The sequence below is a fragment of the Lepidothrix coronata genome, unplaced genomic scaffold, assembly GCF_001604755.1.
Source record: "Lepidothrix coronata isolate B3197 unplaced genomic scaffold, Lepidothrix_coronata-1.0 Scaffold57, whole genome shotgun sequence".
Taxonomy (NCBI): Eukaryota; Metazoa; Chordata; class Aves; order Passeriformes; family Pipridae; genus Lepidothrix; species Lepidothrix coronata.
The window spans coordinates 1,026,621-1,052,910 of NW_016690237.1; the positions used below are offsets into that span (position 1 = coordinate 1,026,621).

Genomic DNA, 26,290 nt, shown 5'->3' on the forward strand with positions numbered 1-26,290 from the left:
AATAGGAAGTTTTAGCTTGCAATTTAGTGGACCTGTTTAGAAGAAGTACTTTGGGGGACACAAATTGCTACAGAAAGTGGCTTTGATGCATTCTTTCTCTTTTTCTATCCAAAAAGATAAAATCACTCAGGCTTCACTCAATAGGCCCAGATTTCTCCTCTAAGTTGATCTTTTGCTTAGCAGGTTTTTTTTTTCTAGAAACTGTTGCAGTGAATATTGCTTTTTCCTTGAAGGATTAATTTTTTTTTTTTTTAGCCAGCAACCTCATTTCTGATGAAGTTTTAAATATTTAATAAAGCAATTGGTCTGTAGAAAGCACTATTTGCATTGTCTTTGTGTTTTACATGATGACTGAGAAGATTGACAAAGCAGTATTTTGTGTAATATCTATACTTATTTCCAAAACAGCAGAGGAGAGATGTTTTCAATTTTGCATAGAATTCCCTACAGTACTTATCAGGCTTTACAGTCTTAACCTTTTTAATCAGTTGTAAAAGATCCTCTTACTCTCTGATTTATATAATAGACCTTAGCTTTTCTATTTTTTGCTTCATTTGACTTCAGGATGTTTCCAAGGCTATAAAAAATTGAAATTTTGGTAATCTTATTTTCATCTTAAATTTTTCCATGGATCAATGTTGTCAACATTATCACTTTTGAAACAGTGACTTTTAAAGACAGAAAAGATTAGACAAAATCCTTAAAACAAAAGAGATACAATATTTAATATTAAGCATATTACTGAAATTTTCCTCAAAACCTTATTGACTGAAGTTTTCAAGGGATTAGTCATGTGTTTTGAATTCTCCAGCTGCTGGAGAGCTTTTAAAGTTTTCTGGGGAACACTGGGGACTCTTTCTTCTCTCTCCTTCCCTCTTATAAGAGAGGAAATGCGGGAAGAACTGCAAGTTATATAAAACGTCCCTGGCACTCCCAGAGGTTCATCTTGTGTAGTAGTCTAATTGTCCCTGCACTAATGTGAAATATAAATTCTTGATTCCTAGTATCCATTCAGTTTCAAGTACCTCTTTTGCCCATAGGTGGTGTTTCCTCTTGTCCTATCCAGAGGGTTGAGGCTCTTCCAGACAAATCAATATTTTCAGTGGGCTGCTCCACTGAGAACAGACACAGACTGCTGCATTTTGTGTCTACAACTTAAGTGCACAGGTAAATCTGTGGTAAAATGAAAATCTGTCAAAATGAAGGTCAGTTTCAGCCAGAAATCTTGGCAAGAACACATCTTATTTCACAGTGATCCTTCTAGAAATTTTGGGGCTAATTCACACTATAAACCTTATTTCTTGCTCTCAGAACCAGCAAGAATATTAAGGTATAGGCATTTGTTTTAGAATTGAGCTCTTCATAACACCTTCTTGAGTTAACAAAGTAAAATAAAATGCCTACATTTTAGTGTTTCAGAGCACTATTGTGTTTGTCAGGAAGGTTTGGAGACTGATCTGTAATTCAGATTTCAATCCAAATTTTCTGTGGCAGAGATAGTGAAGCTCTCACTACTAGGCTTTGATGACTTGTTGCACGTATTTCAACTAGCTTGAAAACTGCCATCACTAATTGCTGGGTTTTATTCAGGTCATCCAAACATCATAAATATGTGCAGCTCCTAATTATACCTGTTCTCTCTACCTCTGTCTTACCAGTGTCCTTGTCAGAGCATGAGGTTGTATCAAGACAGATGCTCAAAGACAGTGTTACTTTCAAGGACTTTAAATAAGTACTCACCTGTAGAGTGATATATAATGTGCCTGGCTAGTCCTTTGATAACTCTTGGGTCACTGGTTTGTTATTGCCATGCACTCTTCTTGAAATATGTAAACTCAGTGTTACCTGCAACAAAGAATTTACTACTGATACTTGAAATCATACAGTGGGGAAATAAAGGATTGTGTTGTTTTCTAAAGATAAAGTTTGCATTTAAAGATCTGTTAGTCCTTCATTCAAACTGCTTCAAAAGCTGTTATTTCTTCATTCCATATTATACACTTTTCCTCAGAGAGAGCCTTTTTGGGTGCCAGGAAGAAACATTATTTCTCAGATGACATTACATTTGGGGAAAAGATTTTAAGAGCTGTAAGACACTGTCTCTATGACAGATTAAATAGAGAGCCTTGTAATGAGAAGCTAGTCCACAATCTGGTCAGTTGGCAACAAAAAAGGAAAAATTTGCTTAAAGAGTGAAGGGCAAGAGCATTTTAACTTGGAGCAACTCAACAGATGATGCAGTTGCTAGGTAATGTCTTTCGTTTCTGCAAAAAGTCTTTAGGTGAAAGCTAATCAATAAGGTAGATACAGTGTGATGTCATTTGTTGCCATGGTTTCTGAACTTAGCAGTCTTTTATCTGCAAATAATATTGATGGTTGCTATGCAGTTGAATATTTTCATATTTTTTTTTGCCATTATAAAGCTCTTTAATCTTAGCTAAAGCTTCGAAGAGCAGAGCACTTAAGAGTTTAAATGTTTTAATAGATAGGCTTCTATTACAACCCTAAAATATCTTGAATTTTACTACCTAATAAACAGCAGGCATCAGGAGGAAGTGAACAAGGTTAACATTTTGATGATTAAATTTCCACAAAGCGGTTGACATTTTCTAGTAAATTAATCTGCAAATTAAATATCTCTGTGGAATTAGTGCTATGACTCATTACATGGCAGATCATGTTAAAAAAAAAGGGGGTAAGCAGTCAGTCCTCCAGATGATAAGGCAGTCAAATGTATAAAGCTCTAAATGTCTCAGAAACCATCATGGCTTCTTGAACAATGGCTTTGTGTTTCATATATCTTTCACTGTTGGATTGTTCCTCTTCATGAGCTTGGCTTTGGCTAGAAAATATTTTATAGCAGCTTATGCTAATCATTGAAGAGTTGCACAAGCTGAAAGGGAAATGAGACATTTTTCCTGATAGTTGTCGAGGTGAAGGGAAAGCATTTCCAAATCAGATCCTTTAAATCGAACATAACTTCATTCTTAATATTCCATGGAGAAGATGTTATTTTTAGTAAAATACTGTGTATCCTTTGCTTGATTTATTGGATCTCTTTACAGTAGTTTTTCTTGATAGTTTGAGTTCTTAAAAGTATTTTGGAGGGAAAAAAATGAAAAGAGATAAGGAGAGGAAGAGCAGTTAAAAATCAGATGATGGCTTGCTGAATTCTAGGATTTGTACATCTTCGGTGATGTTTACCATGCTGTCTAGTTTTTTTCCCCAAGGTATTCCTTCTCCTCCTCTTCAATTTCCACTGTTCTCTGCCTTAACAACACATTTCTTTACAAAGTGTTTTGCCACCTTCTTTCTTGTCTTCTTCACACATCTCTCCTCCTCTGTGTGGTGATATTGACTATCACCTTTCTTTCAAATGGAGAAGTAATTGCCTTCATAGTCCTACTTGTCTCCTTAATATAGTACGTGAATTGGCAAGGATGCCTCTCAAATGGGAGAACCTGAGGAAGATGTCACCAGGAAAAGTGATGCATACAACTAAAATCCTACTCCTGCAAAGTGGGCAGGGGTGTTCTTGATGATTCCCCTGCTGGAACTCCTCTAGAAATTCCCTGTTGGCCATGCAGAAACACAATAACAGCCTTCAAGGAGTGTATCCTCAAAGGAGTGCTACTGAGAGCAGGCAGATGGAGGAGATTTGTCAGCTCCATGATGATCGCAAGTATCAAATTAACAATCTCAAAAGGATACTAGCAATGCAGCAGTGTTTCATATCCAAATGTTTAAAGAGAGGGAGGAGATAAAAAAAAAAAGAAAAAAGAAAGGCAGCCTGGAAAAGGAGATACAAATCAGTAGTGCTGATCAGCAAGAGCTTTAAATGACTATCTGATGCTAAATCTGTAAAGTGGTGCCATCGACTGGAATTATCTAAAGAAGTATTTCACTCTAAGGCTGTCACAAAGAAAAAGCATTTACTTCAGATGTCATATGCCAACTGTGCAATCAGGCTTCCAGTCATACATGGTGTGTGTTCTAAAGCTGGGAGGCAAGTCTCAGCCATTTGCAATTGCTCTTGCATAACGCTTGCTTTTACGATACTAGATATTCAATTGCTTGTGCTGTTGTGAGAGTTTTGTTGTTTGGGATAACATACTTCTATTTCTTGAGATTTTTTTATTTTAGGGTTACTTGTTTTTTGTGTTTTGGGGTGTTTTGTCCCCCTTATGAAAAAACTAAATTGTCAGACAATTTTTTAGTGCTCTTTCACATCATCAAGCAATTAAATCTGTAAAAGATTAAAAGAAACATACCTTTTCTGTCTGAGAAAATACCCACACACCTCATTATATGATAGACAGTTAGGTATTTTGTGCCAATGAACAACTTCATAAAGCATACATACAATAGTGGAAAGTCTCAGGAAGCTTTAACGAAAGAATTTCTTAATTTGTGAATTCCTGCTGTGATTTTTAGGCCAAATATTTGCCCCAACAGCCTTTACAAGACACTGAGTGTAGGTGATAAGTAGACGTGGGAGTTTAAGTATTCACTCCTAAAAGAAAAGGATAAGAGAAGCTGTACACATAATATCTCCAGAGCCACCATGACATCACTGAATTGTACACACCTGTAAAGCCTTTCAAACTCTTCCCAGCCCTTTCACATGGGACTATGATGTTCCATGTAATACTGGTTGGCCCCGTGTCACTGAGAGCTTAACACAGGTTTGGAATAGCTTTTTCAAGCGTGATATGGAAATTAAAATAAAAACAAGTGTAACAGTAAAAGTATTTAGTGAAAGTACCCTTTGAAGTCACATATGGACCTAAGGTGAGATAATGCAATCTAGAATAAATTTTACCAGCTATAGCTAAAAGTCTTCAAAGCGTATGATATAGTTACATCATAATAGTTGAATACAGTAGTTTCAACCCTGTTGATAGTGCTGAATGTAGTAGATGATGCAGTTATTGCAGTTGAGGGGTGACTAGTAAGACTAAGAAAAATACAAATATTTAAGCCAGCTAGATGCTTCAGCTATTGTTGATGTTACTTAAATAAAAATCTCAGAACTTGCTGCTAAAAGTTGCTTCAGTGTATAAAATTCTTGAAAAAAAAGTAGTACAAAAATCTGAAGTTTGGAAATTACTTTAGATTTATTAAAGCAATTTTCATTTCACTTTATGTCTGTATGATTCAGCTAAGCTCTTCTCTGGAGCTTTTATATCTTTAGTTGAGGTCTTGGGTCAGTCATGCTGCAAATAATCTCTTTTTATGAGTAACTCAAGGCATGTTTGCTTTCTGTATACTGATCTAGAAAGAGAAAGTTAGTTCCCAATACAAATCTAAACAAGCAGTTCTTTTAATAATTGCAGAATGTTTTTTTCTTAGGTATGAGGAGATAAATGGACAAAATTTTTTTCATAATGTACTGCAGAAAAACAAAAAAGGCTTGTTCCTTGAACATTCTGTGGAAAACACAATTTTCACCCAATTTTCGAAAGATCTTCACAAAAACAAGCCCTCCACCTCAAACCTGCAACAGCCTAATAGAGAAATCCTGTGCAGACTAAGCAAGGAAATCCTTTGTGGTTCTTGTAACTTGTACGGAGATAAGTTCATAATGCTTTTTTAGGAGAAGAATTTTTTTCCCAGCATAACTAAAGACTACAGGTGACATGATTCATATCTTGCTCGCCTAAAATCCATGCAAGAAGCTAATCCCCAGATTTTCATCATTTGGGTGAAATCAGTCAGATATTCATGTGTTTAAAGAGGTTTTAAGGACACTTTTGCACGTATTTAAGATGCTTTCAAAGGTTCACTTTTTCTGGCACCTCATAAACTATCCAGTCAACCAGATATAAGAATTGCCAGCATTTAAAACACAAAGGATTCCTCTATGTAAAAGGTAGGGGGTTTTTTTTGTCTAGTCAGTACGATATTTTTATATGATTTTTTTAAGCCATTCTAGGTGTGGGAATTAATTCCAGGCTATTTTGGGAGCAGGACATGCAGAACACATGATGCATAGCTACTGAGAAGTCTGTATTTGTTTTCTGTTTGAGTCTCTAAATTTCTCCACGTTGATCAAGCTCAGCTGGAGTGTACTGTTCTTAGCACCTCTGACTGAACAAGACATGATATTGTCCGCCCTATTTTTGGCAAGCATTGCATTTTGTTTGCCCATTTTGTGGTGCTGTTTATTCTCTTTACTGGTCTTTTTTAATTCCACCATTCAACCAATGAATTTTGTTTTACCTTACCTGAAGCTGCTATATGGTATTACTTCCTTTAGTCAAATCTGCTTCCCCTCACCCACTAAGTCCCCTGAAACTTTATGATCTTCTGTACAAATCTTCCAACCCCTCTTCTCTGATTTGCCATTTCTGAACATTATTTTAGATCATCTTGTTCACATCCAGTAATGAAATGAGTTCTGCTGGCAGAAAGACACAGCAGCTTTACTGAATGTGCTCAGGTTGCTTGAGATTACTTGATAACAAAGAAATTTTGTTTTCTGATAGGCAATGCTTTCAGATGTTAAGCCTGGGACGGCCACAGGGCAGAAAAGTCCTTCCTAAAGGCACATTCCCTTCTGTTTATCATTGGCCTGGAACACCATCTTTCCCGGATGACAATGAACCTGGTTTGCTTTTAGCACATTCTCAGTGCAATTTGGTACAGTATTTCTTACACATTAAAAAAAAAAATAAAGAAAGAAAAAATAATTAAAAATAGTTTTATTTATTTGTTTTCATTTAGAAGATAAAAATTCAGCATCCTGCACAGAAAAATCCTTTACGTTGTAGAGTTATAGACAGGAAAAGGCAATGAAGTACATCTTATTAATCTTGTTATATTCAGTGTTTATTTTTACATTGAAAGCTATTGCTATTTCTTCCGGATAATTTTGCTGGCAACAACAGGGTAAAAATGCTTTATTACACAAATTATATACTTCTAGCACAGTTTTTTAAAATGAAAATTACCTGTACAAAGGAGATTTTCATTCAGTCTACGTAGGCAGCTGGAATTGGTTTGAATGCACGCAGCTAATGGTCACAGCAATTTGCATGGGAGCAGGTTTAATGTAAATCTAGGCACTGTTTACTTTAGTTATGCTTTCATAAACATTGGACATGAGGAATGAAAAAATGCTGTAGTAAATGGTGAATAAAATCAAAAGGCATTTTTTAGAATTCTAGAGTCAATTATTTAATGAACTAATGTGTTTTGATGAGATATGGCACCTTAATTCCCTTTAAAAACAAAAAAACCCAACCTAAACTGACCTTTTTTTCAATCTTCAAGTGCTAACAATTATTAGGAATAATTTAATACTCCTTCTGACATCAATGGGAGGAAAAAGTGTGAGAAAATACTAAAAGTGAGGGCAAATAAATGTCTTGTATAATTATTCTATTCTTAGAACCTTGCATTGCAATAGGTAGGTTAAGCTTTTCAACGCTAATAGCTAATACAACCTGCATCATAAAGCTCCCTTCATCTGAAGCCATCAGATTATGACATTTACTCCTTGTTTAGCTAGGAGGAGTGGATACCACTTGCTGTAAAATGTCTGAGGTCAGCTGATTTCTTTTTACTCAAGTGTAGCTCTTGCACAGAAGGTTGAGAAGGTGCAGAATATTATAGTAATCCTGTATTTAATTGTTTCTGTATGTCCTGGAATTTAAAGAGAATTTAGGATGTGTTTGGCTTTCCCTGCATAATCAGGTTGCTATGGTAAACATATTATTCTATACAAAGAAAGAGCATGTTTAGTAAGGTGCTAATTCTTTTCAGTATAATGTGAGCTTCAAATTATTTTTGAATGATTGAATTTATTTGGTAAGTGTTTTATCACAATAACTAAGAGAAGAACATCACAGAATAAGGTGTGGCTTCTGATATTTCAGTAGCAGATACATCCTATGTAGTTAGCTGTTCAGAATCAATAGGACTTTAATTCTCATTTAAACTATCTCCTCAGAATGAGCCTACCTTACACAATCTAACCAAAATCTCAGTACTTTTGGAGGCAAAATATTATTTTGAAGCCAGTAAAAAGTTGCAATTATTAAGTGCCACCACTAAATTAATTAACCTTGTTTCCAGTGCTTATCTTGTAACATGTGTGAAAGTAAAGGAATGATAAACTAATAACTTGTGTATCAATTTCAGCAGCGGTGTACTAAGCTACTATAACTGTATCTTTGAATATTTAAAAGTGAAGAAATAGTTCAGAGAAATCAGAAATCCTTTTCTAGAGCACTTGCTGATTGAGGTTTTTGTCTATTTTCGAGACACTTTCAGTTCTGCTGATGTCTGCAGTCAGATGATCTAAACCATACTCTGAACTTAGATGGGAGCCAGGCAAAATAAAATATGAAGCACAGATATTAACAAAGAATTCAGGCTTTTTGAATATATGTGTTTGTGCTTTGTTCATTAGCTGAGAAGACTGAAAAAGTAAGACCTAAATTCCCTTTGAGCTTGTATCTCTTACCTGAAAAAATGCGCCCTATCTGTCTGGGGATGGGCATCCTTCCATTTTTCTGCTGGTGAAACTGTTGCACGTTACATAAAATGAATAAACATTACTTGCAGCAAGGACCGAGAGGAACCTGTTCCCATTGCAGCGTAAGTGACTGGCCACTGGGCTTTCAGGTCATTCTGGCTTATTAAATTAAGCATTACAGAAGATAATGCTTAATTACAGAACATGCAGAATCCTCATTACAGGACCTTCCTTTGCTCATTCCTCTGGAGGATTTTCCATCTCTGACGACTCCTCATCAAAGCAACTTTTGCTTAAACTGATTTTATTATCCTTCAGGCATCCTCTTTATTATAGCAATAGCTGGCCAGGATACCACTGTTAAAGACTCTTTTTTGTTTGTTTTATAGAGTCTTCACAGCAGATGGGTCCTGTTGATCAGGTACTTCTCTGCCCATGGGTGACTGACTGTTCTTTGGGACACCGTGATGTGACATTTGTAAAAACAACCATGTTGTCTAAGGTGGACGCATGGTGGAGAGCCCTAAATAGTGACAACTTAGACTCATTAAAATTCTCTGTATATTTAAGTACTAAGGAATTATTTTTTTTCAATTTCTAATTTGGCTCTTCTTGACAAATAGTTACAGCTAAGAGAATGAAGACAAATTCTTCTGTAGACAATCATATCTTAATTTTTGACATGATTACTAAACACAACTGTATTTAGTGATGTGGTAGATGCACTTCCTATAAGTTTCTTTCTGGAATAAATATCCCCATATAATTGCCAATGCAACATAGTTTTTAAACTATGTATATCATAAAGTTATCATGAAGTATTTGCTCTAATTCTCTTTATCAGCATGACTTTTTAAAAATTCTTGCACTTTATGTCCTTCTAGATTGAATTCTGGCATATAGAAGGTCAGCTCAGAAGTGTATTTGAGGCTTGGAGCAGCTATAAAATGAACGGAGAATTTTTTTCCATAACTAATAAGATCCCCCACTACTCCAACTGAATTAGACTATTAAAAACAAACAAACAAACACCTAAGTGAAACCAAATCAAACCAAACCAAAACCTCCCAAATAAATATAATAAATTTACATTATGGAAAAAAATATTAAGAATTATCTGCCAGTAGGTTAACCTAAAAGGTTTTATTGTCACAAAACTTACAGTTAGAAAACCTCCACTAAGGTTTTAATTCAGCAAAATATTTCCAAAAATGCTAAAATATTAATGTAGTGTGTGGTTAACTATCTGGTTACATAACGAAAGGCTGCACTTGAAGAATTGTTTTTTAGTTTCTAGAAATATTTGCTCCTGCTGTAAATTTGGGTTCAGTCAGTAGAGCAGTGGGCAGGCCCAGGCTGAGACTCACTCATGCTGTGATTAAGTTAAATCAAGAGAAGCAGGCTTTTCTGCATCCTAATCCATGTCTCTGGTGGGGTTTTTTTACATATAATAGTCTTTCCCATCAAATGTATTAGTTTGGTCCATGGTTTGGGTCATATTTACAACATTCTCACACCAGTATTGCGTTGAAACAGTTTAAAAACATACAGAGGCAAACCCTTAGAAATTAGGGCCAGTGTTACCTGAAATGAGATTGTCTCAAATATATGCAATGTAAGACTGTCCTTGATATTAATTTTTTTCACACCTGACTATTTAGCACTTTCAGCACTGAGGGTTTTGGAGTGGAAGATCTGTTGGAGCTTGGATAAATCCGTTGGCCCTTTAAGCTCTGGGGAGCTCTCCTGTAAATAGGTGGATGGAAGGGGAGACTCTGACAAAGGTTGTGCTTTTGACTTCTGTTTCCTGAGATCTAGACAAGAAAAATTATAGGCATTTGTGCTTTCAAAATGCTTGACAGAGTATTTGATGAGTTATGTTTCTGCATGAATAGAGAGTATCTTAGATAACCCTGTGCGGAGACTATTTAATTCTGATCACATTAATATTGGAGTTTCTGAGGTATGTGCTAAATATTTTAGATCAATTATAGAGGTTAATTATGCAGATAAGCATGGGCCATAGCTCAGTTATACTAAGTTCAGATATGAAAAGCATGCAATACCAATGATTCCTTATTGTTGCTGTTTCCACTAAGATATATCAGTGACATACTGTCCTTCTGGTTGCCATGGAGGAGGAATAGTTTTGGTTTGCTATGTTTTTGTTTGATTTGGGTTTTTTTAATCATGTTTATGTGCACACTTCAACTAATAAGGGGTGACGTGTAGTTTGTCTTGGGGGGTAGAGTGTAGAATAAATTTAGGTTTTCATTTAATTTATTTTACTTCACTGAAATCATGACTCTATCATGTTTATTCTTACAGGGAGATGTGAATGCGGCCAATGCACTTGTTTCCCTCCAGGAGACAACAGAGTTCATGGCAAAAACTGTGAATGTGATGATCGACAGTGTGAAAATGCAGAAGGAGATGTCTGTGGGGGTATGTGTTCACTTAATAAAAATAAGAACATAACATAAAATAACAATAACATAATTAAATCTTGACAGTTTATAACTTTCTGTTCTGCTTGATTTTATAACATAATGTCACTATATATGATTGGCATAATTAATTATTATTAATAGATTGCAGATTTTTTATTTTAAGACTTCAGAAATACTAACACTGAAGTCAATTAAATAAAATTACTGGCATAAATGTAAGTGTTGTAGTATATCCAAATTCTACCAATGTCCATTAGAGAAGAATACATTTGAAGACATTTGAAGAAGAACCTGAAATATTAGGTAATTTTACTTTGTGTTTAGTACACCTGATGTTTCGCTATGTTGTAACATACCTAAAGGTATTAATGACCAGAAAAAATTTTAAATGTCTCATAGTCACTGACAGTGACTATGTTTTCTAAAAAAATCGTAAAATATATCGTGAAAGAATCTACAGTGTCTGAGAGACAGTGTCATAGCAATTGTAGATGTAGATGATTTATTTTAGTGTTGACTGTGAAAACCTCACTCAGGTAGTTTTGGATATGTAAATATATATATGCCATATGGTATTTCAAAAGGAGGTGAGTAGTATTTATCTTAACTGCTGTCATTTTAGGTCTTACTGGCTTTATTTTTAAAATGATTCTTTGATTCTAAATATTAATAAAGTAGTTGGTATGAACGATGACACATTGTATTATATTCCTTATTTCTATGTAAGAAAAAACGTACTGTTTTGTGATCCTTGTGTACATTAACAATTTTGACTACAGCAAATATTTCTTCATGCTGTCTTCCATGCAGATTGTAGATATATATAGAAAATTGTGATTTGAATATCTAAGCAGCCATAATAATAATTTATAACATTCAGAGTAATTCGGTAATAGGAATGCCTAGGAAAAGAATAATTTTGAAATTTAATTTTGTATAAAGGACATAAAAGTGCAGAAAAGCACTGAAAAGCTGTGATATTTATTATCAACTAAAGAGTTGGGAACCAAAAGTCATTATCATTCATGCTTAAAAATATCTCTTCTGTTAATATCACTCATATTTTACATTATTCAAAAACAGCTTTTCAGTGTTAATATTGCTAATGATATTGCACATTTTGAAAAATATAGACAAGAATTCCATTCTTCCTTCTTAGGAGGAATACAGAGATAATTTTGATTTTTAATGCTGGCTAGAGCACCTCACACTTAAATGAATAATCACCTCAACACCTGAGCCAGTGTCCAATTTTCTATTGTTCACAAGACAGTCTAGATTACACTTTTACCTGAATAAAGTCTCTCCTTTAGTCTAAATTGCTTTGTCCAAAGAGAATAGCAGAAATGAATGAACGAACAAATTATTTACAATCCATATGCTTTAAGCTTATTTTCCTCATTTTGGAGGAACAAATACAAAAGAGAGACAGGTTATTTTTGTAATATTGGTATTTCATTTCTTGTTCTATTATGTCAAGTTTATAAATATAATTTGAGATCTTTTCAGTTTATTCTAGATTTGGCTGTAAGTTACTCCTTGAAGTATGTTCTTATGTTGTTGTTATTGCATGATTTCATTCTTTCTTTCATTGTTTTACAGATAAGAACTGGTTTCCCCTTCCTCTGGTTCTGTTTTCATGCCACTGAAATATTTCTTTGTTTGCACTTTTTTGGTTCTTCCACATGAAGTGTACTGAGATTCAAATTAATCATGCAGTTCTCTTCCATACATCAGTTTTCCTTCTCTTTGCTGCTGGAGCCCTGAAATGACTCCTTCCCTCATTTATCCTCTCTCTCTCTCTCTTTCTTTCCTTACTTTTTTTTTTTAATTCTTTCTACTTTTCTCCTTCTTTTTTTTTTTTGCTGCTGTCAGATCCTGAAACATTATTTTTTTGACCATCCAGTAGACACTGGATGTCTGTGCTTCTGATCCACCTACCTCAAGATGCCACCTCACACCCCAATAACTAAGGGGAGCACCTATTTAGGTGTAAGCACTAAGTACAGAAATGTTTATCTTCAGAGGGTCCTCATCAGTTGCAGATTTCTGTTCACTCATCATTTAGCAACTGAAGTCCCCTCACCTTCCCTCACCTTCAGACTCGTAATATGAACCATTTACTTATTACTCATTTTCTTTCATCTTTCCTGCAGTTTCATTGAAATGTCTCTTCCCACAGTTTCTGAACAAATGTAGGAGTTTCTGTCACTGTTTTCCTTTTCAGATCCTCAAGAGCCTCTAATGCTACTGATAGCTTTCACCCTACTCTTTAGTAATAGTTAGATGTTTTTCTTGGCTATCCCTTTTTTTCCTGATAACATTTTGAACATTTCCTTTGGTATACCATACTTTGCCTATCTCTCTTTTTTGGATATTCTACCAATTTTAACCTTATTTTGCAACTTATCTATTCACTGAACTTCTCTCATTAATTTTGCACTAATAGCAAACATATCTCCCTCTCCTCTTTTTGGGTTTGTCCATCTCAGCCTGAACTTCTTGACACCTTTTGCTGGCTGCTTATTCCTTCCTCTTTTCTTGTCCTCTTTTCATTACTATTTTTCTACCACTGTTGCTGGCAATCACTGTCAATACATAAGTCCTTGGTAGTAATTCTATCTTTGGAGAATTATAAGCTGGACTCTGTGAATGTGCAGGATCTGACAGTGAGCACTGAGTGCCAGTAAGCACAAAGAAACACCACCAGTGTTTTCAGATTGAATGCATGCTGAAATGAGAAACACGAATGACAACCTAAATGATTTGAATAAGAATTGTTACTGGCTTCCTCTGACCATCAGAGATTGATTAATAGCTTGCTTTCCAGACCAGCTGTCCATGCAACGGTAGAAAGACATGAGGCGAAAGATATGATAAATTAGGGTACAACCAAGTGAGACCCTATTACCATGTTTCTGTATGATCGTGGTGAGTCATTCCCTTAAAAATTCATCTGTCCATCAATGCAGTACCAGGAATAGAGACACTATGTCTCCACAAAGGTTGCAAGAGAACTCAGCATAGATTTCACTATAGCACTCTGCTATTAGAAATTGATTCATATAATTATGGAATCATAGAATGATTTGGGTTGGAAGGGGCATTTAAAGATCATTTAGTCCAACCCCTCCCTGACATGGGCAGGGAACCTTTCACTAGACAAGGTTGCTCAGAGCCCCATCCACCCTGGACTTGAACATTTTCAAGAGTGGGAAATTCACATCTCTCAGAAACCTGAGATAGGTGTGTTCTACCTAAAAGCCCATTCTCTACAGTTCAGTTTTTTTCAATTATGTAAGATTTTTCCAGGTATATTGCAGTGCTGATCCACAGAAATATTTAACATTACATTTTCTTTGGCTTTACTTGGTTCTTTGAGTCTTTCTTGTGCAAGTTAAGTCATTTTGGTGCACCCATGTGACCAGAGAATGTCAAGTTCTTTCTTGGCAAGTCTATGCCACTGATGTACACCAGGCTGGATATTTATTTGTCCTCTATCCTGATGAGAGATACTTTTCTTGGCCCTCTGGGGTTAAGGCTGTGCTGCTCACTGCAGATGTGTCCTGAGCTGTCAAGTGTTATTTATTCCCCTACTGTGTCCAATCATGTTTTCCAGTGATATCATCATTGGCTGCTCCACCTCACTGGGTTGACTGTTGTCCATTATGTTCTGTTCTCTTTCAGGATTGAGAGCAGGCAGACAAGAGCTCAGAACAACAGTAAAGATCAATTTGAAATTGATTTGATAATGCTCTTAACTCCATTCACTTTGATTTGTTCTCTGGACAATTATTGGCCTAGGTGTGAGTTCTTGTCATGGAAAAATAGCAACAATTAAAGGAATAAAACAAAAGCCCTTTTGGGTCCCCTGGATGCTACAAGTTGTGTAGGATTGTACTGATTAAAAACTCTACAATAAAACCAAACTCAACAAAAATATAAAAAGTTGGTTGAAGATCAACACAAATTCATCACTAGGACCACTAGCAAAGGTTTAGACTAATAGGTAACTCATAACATGGTTCTTGCATATTTCTAGGCATGCTTCAATTTTGTATTACATCAGTATATCATTCTGTGCTTCAAATAGTAGGCCACCAATCAGAAAATCAGCTTAGATGAGACCTTTTAATGTTTACTTATAGATGTTTGCACTGTCCTCAACACTAAGAAACAGATAAGACTCTGGTCATCCCAGTAAAACAGTTCTTTGACTGGTAATGGAATACCTTGAGAAGTCTGGTTTCTTTATTTTCAAGTGAAAAAATCCACTTTGATGACTTTTAAACTGTTCATTTTGGCCACAGCACATCAAAATACAATTTTCATCAAAATACAATCCTACCACTGTAGAAAATCCAGTTGTGTAATGTTATGCAACATTAAAGAGTTGTATTTGTTTATACCAATGTCTTTTGGTAAAAGGTTCTCATTAGTTTTAAATTCTGATTGTAGTATAAAGGCTTATAAAAGTTGAAGGAGATGACATTCTTGGAGCAAATGCTGAGGTAATTCACATTTCCCTCCTTACTCAGGTTTGCCTTCACATCTTTCTCTTCTCTAAGTGTAAGACAACAGTACAGCAAAAACTCTACTTGAGACTTTATGGGAGGGGAAGCTTGTAATTTTTTTAGAAAATCCCTGAGTAAATTAATTTTCACGACTCAGACACATCCTTTCATTAATTTAATTTACTCGCTTTCTCACTCCCACATACAAGCATCAAAGTGTCTGCATTTAATAGTTTAGTCACTTGTGTGTGACACAGATTATAGACAAGGGATGCCACCCATCAAGTTCTCAGTAGGTCTTTTTGTTTCATCTTGACTGACAACAACAAGCTCATCTTTAAACATATCTTTTATATGATTTAGGACTCAAAAGTTAGGGTGATCCTTTTGACATAGTTTTTCTTACTTTCATCTCTGTAAACCTCAGGCAAGTCTGATGCTTGTTGTCTCTGCTTCCTGATTTTTTACATTCTTAGGACAGTGTTGATCTTTCTGGGGTTATAGGGAAATGAATGACACAAATTATGTGCTGCGTCCGCGTTGACATCTTTTCTTGTTGAGCACACAGTCTTCAGCTAACAATTCATTGTGCAAGTCATGATATAATTGTTTCATGAGAGTGCAGGCCTTTCGATATGAAAAAATAATACATTCATTAGTTAACTCCTGTGAAGGTGTTGTTGGTTATCAATGTAGGTACTGGTTTTGACCTCATTCTGATGCTTCTTCTGGTGCTTACTTACACATTTCCATCCATAAATCATTCACACCAGTCAAGATTTCTGGTGTGAATCTCTAGGTATTGTCAGAAAACAAGGGAAAATCTGGATTCTATAAGGCATACATTTACTTTAAGCCACAATTCCCAGCTTTATTATGATTTAAACTTTTAAAACAGGGACAGAAGCTGCCATATCACATTCTTATAATTAGCGATGGATTCCAGGATTGCACAGTCATGACCAGGATGTGCAGTGGTAAGATTCCCTCTCAAGATTGGTATAAGTTGCCCCTAATTGTCATGTTCCTTTGAATATAAAATTTTCATTACAATCCAGTCAGGCTAATTAATTGGATTCAAAGGAAATACTGTTCATTTTTTTCTTTTGGAATATCAGATATACAACAGAAAATATAATTTTTTTTTTTAATGAATGCTCTAGGTCCATACTGCAGAAATCATGAATGAGATTTATTTTTGTCATCTGTTCAGTGAAGCAGAAGCATGACATTTTCAGCTAGCATGTTCTTATGAGGACCAATAAAACTATAACCATAAAAATGAGAGAGTTATGATTAATTATATACTTCATTAAGCAAAGTTAATATTATGGTACAGTTGCTGTCAGACAATTTCCTTGTTTCTTGCACTAATAGTGCTCCACAGAAATAGAAGTATATAGGACATTTATGGAATTCTCTCACATACCTAAAAACCGTATTAGGGGAGAAAAACTATACCTGTCTCTCTCCCAAAGATAGGTTTTGGCAGTGATTGGTATGAAAATTCAGAAATATAAATTCAGCTCCTGAGTCTGCCACGGCTTCTCAGACTATGTGGGACATAATTGCAAAGTCTTCAGGCACCTTAAGTAAAGCACCTTTTATCACTTCTGATATCCAAGGCTTCCCTTGCCTGACCCCAGCTTGGCTCCACAAGGACACAGGGGTTCCTGCATAGCTGGTGCCATCATGAGGATGTCCTTTGTGCCTTAGGGTATGTCCAATGGCACTAGGCATCTGAATTGAACCTGTAATTTGTCTGTGGTCCCTTCTATGTCAAAATAAGAGTTTATTTCCTACTGACAAGTTTTTCACCTGTTCTATTGAAAAGTCTTTGGAGCAGGGTCCAAATCCTTTTGACTGAGAAATCTGAACAACATTGTCACAGAACACTTGTCACAGAATTCACTAGACTTTTTTTATACTATTAAATTGAGAAATTCTATTACAGTATTTGTTATTGAGAAATGCAGTTTATTCTCCAGAGGAAAAAACAAACAAACAAACAAAAAACCAAAAAAAGAAACCAACCATTTGGACATGTGTTTACTGAGTGAAATTAGATCTAACAAAAGTGAAAATGACTATGTTAGGTAACAGAGAAGTCAGAGTCTAACTGGCATAACACTAGTGTGATTTAGGGCTTTATTTTGACAACATTAAGTAGAGAATTAATGATTCAATGCCTGTGTCCTTGTGCTTAACTGCTTCATCCCAGCTCTGAGGCACATCCAGGGGCAGCAACAGATAAATTCAAAAGGATCAGTATGTATTAGATATGAGACTACCTATTGTAACCAGTATAGGTATTAATGATATTAAATTATTATAGTTTTACTTAACTAATTTTAATTTTTATAATTTTTTCTTTTAAATGCCCTACAGATTTCTGTCCTGGTTACCCAGACATTTGTGTAGGTGTATGAAAAGTCAAGACTTTGTGTAGGTACACAGAGACCATATTTTCATTAGCTTTTCAGATAGCATAAAATGTGATTTAGGTTTATAAAAGCATTTTAATTTAATCTTTCTGTTCAAATGAGCAGTAAAGGAATTGCTAATGCACCAACATTTAAGGTGATTAATAGATATTAATTTGTAAATCCCAAAGGGGTTTTTTTGCTGAACCTTGTATATTAGTCTATAAATAGCCATTACACTACACCCATGCTTCCCCTATGTTGAAGTCTGTGTAGTGTGTGCAGCAAAAGCCTGTCCCTGAGCAGGCCATGCTCCAAAGGCTCCTGTATAGTCCATGCCAACATCACTTTAAAGTTTGTTCCAATCATCATCACCCTTTTTTGAAATGCTGGTTCATTTCTTAAGTGGTTTTATCAATATGAGCTTTTATCCCTTCCTTTGTCTTTCTCTGGTAGTTTGAGAATCCCCATTCTGGTAGCCTTTGAATTCTTTACATCTTTTTAGTACTCTTCCAAGTTTTGGAAAATCTCTTTAAACATCGATGTCACAGAGTGGCAGGACTTTAATATTCATCTCATCAATGCTCTAATTCTGCTCCTAGTCACTGTTCTACTGCTATATGCATATGAGGATGGCATCAGCCCTTTTCACTGCAGGTTTCACTTGAAGGTGTTACTGAACTATATGACTGTTATGCTGCTGAAACTGGAGGCACAGTCCACCTTTATTAGACAGACAATACTAACTGGCCTCCTTTGAAAATATAATAGACAATCAGTATTTTGCTTCACATTTATATTAGGCTTCTCTAACTGCAGTTTTCACAATTGTTATGACATTCTCCTTGTATTCAATAAAAACTAAAAAGTAAAAATCAGTGTTACAGTAATGTTTTTCTCAACTTGTTTAGCATATTTTGGCAGGGTAATGAAGCCTGTTTACTTGGAAATATTTCTCCCAGACAAATGTTTAATATTCTCTTCTGTTAATAATATAATGGAAAGTCCTGCAATTAAAAAGAAAAAAAAAGGAAATCCTGTTTCCATTTAAATACAGAGAGAAATATTTGTTTAATTTACTGAAGTGTTCTATATAAGGGATCCTGCATTGTGCTGCAATTTTTCATACTCCTAGCCTGAGGTGCCAAATTTTGCTTGGGGCTGGCCTTAGTTTGCCCTCCAGGAACATCATCTGATTATAAACAGTCTAGAAATAAGAACCAGCTTCCTCTGTGATGATTACTTCACCTTTTTCATCATGCTGATGTTCCCATGTGGTTGTGCCTTTTGTATTACAAAATAATCAAGCAGGTTTTTCAGGAACTCCAACAACAGCTATATTAGTAGTCCTAAACTGATTTCCCACAACAACACAATTTTGTTTCTAATCATGTTAAGAAATAATTAATCCCAGAGTCCTGTTCGGTTCGGGATGACTTGGGCTATAATGGACCCCCGCCAGTAACTGTCACAGCTTGCTTTGTTGCTGCATTCATATTTCACATTTAAGTCTTGTGGTTATTGGAGTTTTAATTCTAAACAAAATGACAGTATTTTTAGCATCATCTTTTTCTGTCCTTTGCCTCTCCCCCATCAAAGTCTTTATTCTTGATTGGACATTAATGTTTAAACTTTGTTAAATATTTAGAAGTTCATTAACATAGATTTTTATTAATGGAGATCTGTAGTCTCAGAGCCATTGCATTGCAATGCAATTTTTTTATGATTTTAATGGTTTTTCGTTAAATCTGAAATTATGATAGACCAACACTTTCCAGTAAATCTTCTCAATCTGAACAGCTGGGGTAAAGAAAAATCTCTAAGTGAAGAAATCCAGCCCAAAATTAATTGTTTATCATGATAAAATACTGTTTTAACTATTCACACTATCTTTGCTCTGTGGTTTGCAAGGAAGATATACAGAACAAAATCACGTAAAACAGTTTTTCTCAGGTTACCACACACACATGAGATAGCAAGGAGTTAACAAGCACTGGGCAAAGCACGTATACTCAATATCCCAAGGCACCCAAAGAGCTGCAGCTGCCCAAGCTAGTGTCAGCTAGGAATACATATTATTTTTGTAAAATGGATTACTTGAGACAAAAGAATTCTTCGTGGTTTGAGGATTTATATGGCATAAAGGAGGAGAGGAATGGTCATTGCAGAAAAGTGCAAGTCAAATTTTATATGGTAAACTGTAAACTGCAGCAAATTTATAGATTATTCATTACCTTTTTATTTGACTTATGTAAGGGCTTTACAGACATGATCAGTCTCTGCATTCAGTAACACATAATGACTATACAAGAAAAATCCAACAAAATTATTTTCTCAGTGAAATCACCATAGATTTTGTACTATTCACTGCTAAAATGAGTAAAGTATCTGTATCTTCACTAATAATTTTCCAGCAGTGACATCCAGTTGTATATTTTGCTCTTAACTGGTAGAGCTATTCTCAATTCTAATTAAAAATAAATAAGACATAAAAATGCTCTGACAGAAGCTTAATTACATTAAGTTACAGTTGCATGACATCTATCTGGAAGGAGCATGTCAATATATGCTTGTTTTCTATCTCTTGTATTTTGATTTGTCATATAGTTGACCTTGTTTCCCTTTCTAAAACTAGGATCAAGCTTCAAAAGTGGCATCAAGCTTCTGCGGTTGCTAGTTATCAATTTTCAGAAGTGGGTAGCAATACTGTCATAGTAACACTGTCATTGTTACAAATCATTTAAAGTTGTATAGATGGTATGTTAAAAAAACCCCAAACACCAATACAGACTCTGGGATACAAAAATTATTTTGAACATTTAGATGCTGTAAATGACAGCTAAAAGACTTTGGAGCTTCCTGTATTTTTCTAATTTAAAGTATTTTCTAATTTAAAGTATTGGACCATCAGTAAACTTTGAAGGAACTCCACTTAGAGCAAACTGTAAGGTTTGTCTCTCCTCTGGGATTCTACCAGTGCTGCCTCCCAGTTTACAATATTAGGTTGTGCTGCTGGCTCATGAGAAGTCCACAAATCAGAAAAACAAAATTGCTGGTTTGCTTCCCCGCATCCTGCAGCTCCATGCTTTGCCAGATACTCCTACTGCTTCTTCCCAACCCATGCTCACAAATTATCTCAGACTTTTCATTTCTGCTCCCTCGCCCTACATAGCGGGTAGGGTAGGAAAAAAGTCACTGGTATGTATAATTTTGTCTCTGCTGCAGAAATATAATTCAAAGCTGAAAAATGAAATTCTGGCTGAGAGACATTTTTTGCTTCTCTTTTTCATTCTCCATTCCTATATTTTTGTCTGCATTTGTTGTCACTTTTCCCTTTTTCCTGGCCAGATTTTCTACTCAGTTTATTCTTAAAAATATTTTCCTTTTTTATTAATTTTTTTACAAACAACTCTCAAAAAAATTTTATTTTATCTTTTTTTCCCTGTCTTTAAAGCATAAATTATAACTTCTAGGGTCTATCTTTGACCTATGTTCTAGAGTTTCTTTGACCTTTCCCTCACTTGTTTTCTGCACATCACTAGGGCACCCTGTTTAACATAAGAATGAAAGCTGAAGAAGGCCACCCTACCGGGAAGCAGTGCTGTCCATCCATCTGTCTGTCTGTCCCGTTACACACACTCCACACTGCACAGGTCTGAAGGTGATCTCAGCTTTGACTGCAGTCACTGGTTTCTGCTTGTCTTGGTCATAACCAACCTTGGTCATAACCAACCTTGGTGTCATTACAGGCCATGGCATCTGCTCATGCGGCCGATGCATTTGCCAGGATGGGTGGTTTGGAAACTTGTGCCAGCACTCAAGGAAGTGCAACATGACGGAGCAGGAGAGCAGAAGTCTCTGCGAGTCAGCGGATGGCATATTATGTTCGGGGAAGGGTAAGAACTGGCAGCTGAGCTACTTCATGTCAGTGCAGTGCCAGTGAAAAACTATCATATTCTGGAAGACTAATGTGCATGGAAGTGGGTTGTTGTTTAATAACCCTTTCTTTTCAAAGGTACCCATTATTAAAAGGATGTTATATTTGGCTCCATAATGCACTTATATCCATTTTGTCAAACACCCACCACGGCCATACATGCTCAGCAATGTTGCTCCCCTATGCAATTTTGTTAGTAGCATATAATTTTCTGTATCTGTTTAGCTGATGGTCTTCATGGAATAGCTGTACACTATAAACTAACTGTTTGTGCTCCATCCAGTTTGAGAGAAAGGGGCACTACCTGCAGAAACACTACAGTGGGGAAGATGACAGATGTAATATACTGGGCAAGAGTAAGTGGAAGAGAGTGTTTAACAGCAACATTTGGTATACCTAATCACTCTGCTCCCCAACACAACAGCAAAGTATGTGTCTGCAGCCCCCACAAATGAATCCTGAAAACTTTCTCATTTACTAATTTTCATTCAGGTGGTTGCATCAGCTTCAGTTCAGCTATAGAAAAATGCCACAGGGAAGAATAAAAGTTAGAAAATCCTGATAATTATCTGAAATTGTTCTCTGAGGTTCCTACCTTGCAGTCTTTCAGGCTAGGAAATTGCATTAATGGAAAGAGGGCTTTTTAGCTCCCCCATAGTGCAAATTACCTATTTTTGTATATAATATATCTGAAAGAGAATAGACAAAAAATGGGTAGTGGGACTGACTGGAGGCTAGAATGCACTCACTCCAGATTTTATGTGCCATTTCCTCTATTTTTATGTCCCTTGCATAGACAGAGGACCAGCTGGAAAAAACAGTTAGGAGCTTTCTACATCAGGCAGGTTTCCAGTTTTCCCTGGTAACTTTTATCTCAGTGCAGAGGAAATTTAAATAGGGTTTCCAGCCTGGCCTTCATCCATCTGTATTATCACTTGGAATTCTCTCCTGCAGAACTGTTTCATTTTATTTTGGGTTTTTTCTGTCCCCAGTTGATGCAATGTCATAGAAAATGAGGAAGTTGCATTGTTTCTTTATTTTTTCCAGATGTGTCTGTGTTTAAATTAGTGTATGTGTAAGAGAACGGTGAGTTGTTGGAGAAAATGAATTACTCTATTTTACTGTAGAAGTTAGCTTTTCTTCTCTTAGTCTTGGTCTCCCTGTGATGCTTTATATATAAACCATGAAGGTGAGGGAATATTCTTAGTAAAAATAAAATGCACTATGTGAGATTCTAAATAAATATAAACACGAAAAATTATGTTGATTTTTAAAATATTTTTATTATCTTCTACATTTTTATAAGGATGGCTGAGAGCCCACTAGCCAGTGGGTCTTACTCTGAGAACAATTAGCTTTGAGACCATATATCAAGGATACAATTTACTCTGAGGCTTTGGGAGTAGATGATCTGGCAGAAATTTGCAGAGACACCCGGGATTATTTTTCTGTCTGCTGGCTTTAGTGCCCAGGGGGTGGTTTGTGATCTGGTCACCGATGTAATCTGGAGCAGCCTGAAAGTTGCTCTAGGTTGTAACCAGCAGCAGGCAGGTAGTGCTTTTACACATGAATGCTTGAATGGAGGTTCCAAAGGCTCAGATTTTCTGGAGTAGTAGCTCTCTTGTTGAACAGCATTTACTTCCTCTGGGAATCACAAACCTGACACATGGAGCCAGACTCTTCTCAGTGGTTCCAAGCAGTAAAACAAGAGGCAAGGGGCAGAAACTGATGCACAGGAAGTTCCTTAACATGAGGAAGAACTTTACTGTGCGGATGACCGAGCACTGAAACAGACTGCCCAGAGAGGTTGTGGAGTCTTTCTCACTGGAGATACTCAAGAACCATCTGGATGCAATACTGCTCAATGTGCTCTAGAGAGGCAGTGTAATACTCTTATTAACTGCTTCATCAGGGAGGTTGAATTAGATGACCCCACAATTGTCCCTTCCAACCTTACCCATTCTGTGACCTTAAATCCATATTCAGCAAGAATAGTAGGATTTTTTTTTTTGTTAAGTTTCTTCGGACCCCAAGCACATGTAAGCTTTCAGTGTGATGGAAGGTTGCCCTGAGGACAGTCAATATAATAAAGCAGTGTCAAATTAGGTGCTATAAGAGCTTTATTGTAGAAACAGCTGGTCACATGTGTTTGTTGCAGCAGAGAAATATCTGCATAAGATAACTTCATTTCTGTGTGGTCAGTAAACATTCAAGCAGGCTACTATCTCCTGCCTCTTCTCTGAGTAGGATGGGGATCACAGGCAAAGACAGTGTAATTATTTATAACCTTTTTTCCTTTTTTTTATTTTTTTTTTTGGCAAATCTACTTTTGATGCTGAGATATGTATCTGGAAATCATGTCTTACTGGATCCTCATACTTTAAAACGCTGTTCATAGCTAGTGAACATTACCCTAATGGCAAATTGCTCTTTCTGATTTATTACAATGAGAAAAAAATAATGATTACTTGTCAGATAAAACTGAATTTTGCTGGAAACCTAGCCAGGATAAGCAAGTGTTATAATGCACTGAGAGGAGCTTGAGCTTCTTTTGTAGGACTGTGAGGAGTCCTAGTTTTCAGCAGATAACCGCTGAACAATACCAGAAAATTGCACTCTGCTAATATAAGCAAAGTTGGACAACCACATTTCTAGTCTGTTTTTAGAATCTTGGCTCTCTGACTGTGCCACCTGTAGTAAGAGCTCTTCCAAAGGAAAACAGCAACACCCACCACTGCTGTCTCCCTGGCATTAAATATAGGGCTGCATATGGCGACTGTAACAGTGCAGGATGTAGGCAAGGCAACGAGCCAAATCCATCCGAGAGGATCTGGCTGGGATCCCAGGAAACACCCTACAACTCATTAGACTCATTTTAATTAAACTAAGGGGCCTCCCAGAGCATCATGCTCTGTTCGGGGAAAAGGCTTGATTCATTTCCCTAACAGATTTTGTATTATGGAGCCTGATCTTCCTTGGTTGACTTGGTGTTAAATTTGCTGTATCTTCTGCAAAATAGTTTTAAACACTGTGGGCATTCCTCAGTGGCAGCATCAGTGCTGTTTATGAATAATTGCTTCAAGTTTTTTACAGTGTAATACTCTTATTAACTGCTTTATTTTCACTAAAATTATCATATTATTCCTCATTATTTTCTGTTGTCTGTACCTTGCAATTTGTAAGAACAGAGAGATTTGGTTTAAATTATCCTCAAGTAAGTCTTAGTGTACCTCTTATACAGCAACCATGCAATATATATGCTATTCTCCACTGCCTCTTTATACAGTGGTATTTTTTTATCCTTGTAGGGTATGTCAATATTTTCTGTGCTGGTGGCTCAGTAAGGAATACTCAGAAGTCACAGAAAAAGTAGATGCTTAATCAAATACTCCCATCCCCAAATGTTCCAATCATTAGCTCTTCCTGAATATATTTGCATGTTCCATATGTTGCAAGTTAAAACATTTCCCTAAAATTAGGCAATGAGTTAATTTTTGTGAATTTAAAATAAACATTAAATTACTTACATATTTAATTAAAAATTATACACTCTGCTGAGGCTGTTATGAAGTTTTCAAAAATTAAGTTTCAGTGATCAGAGGTACTTCTGTATTTACAGGAAAAACCTATGGAAAATTCCTTGATATCAAGAGATGTACTTTTTTTTTTAAAAAAAAGTGTAATAGGATCATTATTATGGATTTTTTTCAGAGGTCTGAAAGAACTGGAAAGATGGAGAAGCATAATTTTATAGGCTTTGGCTAAGGCCCTGTTAAGTAACCCATGAATTCTATTTAGGTTATATTCTGACATAACCAAGCTTCCTTCTATATATTTTTTCCTTAATATTGCATTAAGCACATTGGTGACTTTTACTGGAATCATTCTGGAAATATTGCAGGAAGCTAGGATTTTCAACTGCATTTAACTAATTTATAAGTATGTTCTGTTAAATGTCAACAACTTATTTGATGATTTTTTTTTAAACTCTGCCTCTGATAATTGAAAATTTATGTGTGTATCCTTTGCTATAATTTATTTGGGGGGTTGATTTTTTTAATAATGTTTTCTAATGTAACCCTTTCTTAGGGCTTGGTTCACAAAAGGATTTTTGCACAGCAGTTACTAAGAGCCCCACCTTAGCGTTGTAGGTGTTGTACTGAAATCTGTATAGGGTCAAGCTGCTGAAGATGGGATCTGAAAAGCTGAATCTTTTCAGCCAAGTTTTGGAATCATCCAGAAGGAATTACCATCTCCTAGTGGCATTTCTAGTTGCAGAAAAGCCTGTCTCACCCCATTCTCAGGCTACAGTCTTCCTGACACATGATTGTCTGAGGGCAATTGTCACTTTCCAGGATTCAGAGACATGAACCTTCTTCTGAAGGTAAGAATGTCTCTGAGCTTTCCCTTGAAGGGAGGTTTCTGGTGCTCTGTAGGTTATGGCATCACCTGAACATCACCATAGAGTCTCTCCTTTCCCTGTG

The 26,290-nt window shown here is 36.0% G+C and overlaps 1 protein-coding gene across 1 annotated transcript in view; it reads left to right on the forward strand.

Annotated features, from left to right (window-relative positions):
- ITGBL1 (integrin subunit beta like 1) overlaps nt 1–26,290 on the forward strand; it is a 142,878-nt gene that overhangs the window by 112,856 nt on the left and 3,732 nt on the right. Inside the window, exons 9-10 of the mRNA XM_017816596.1 lie at nt 10,811–10,927; nt 21,619–21,765. Of these exons, the coding sequence (XP_017672085.1) occupies nt 10,811–10,927; nt 21,619–21,765 (264 nt within the window). The remainder of the gene's footprint in view (nt 1–10,810; nt 10,928–21,618; nt 21,766–26,290) is intronic.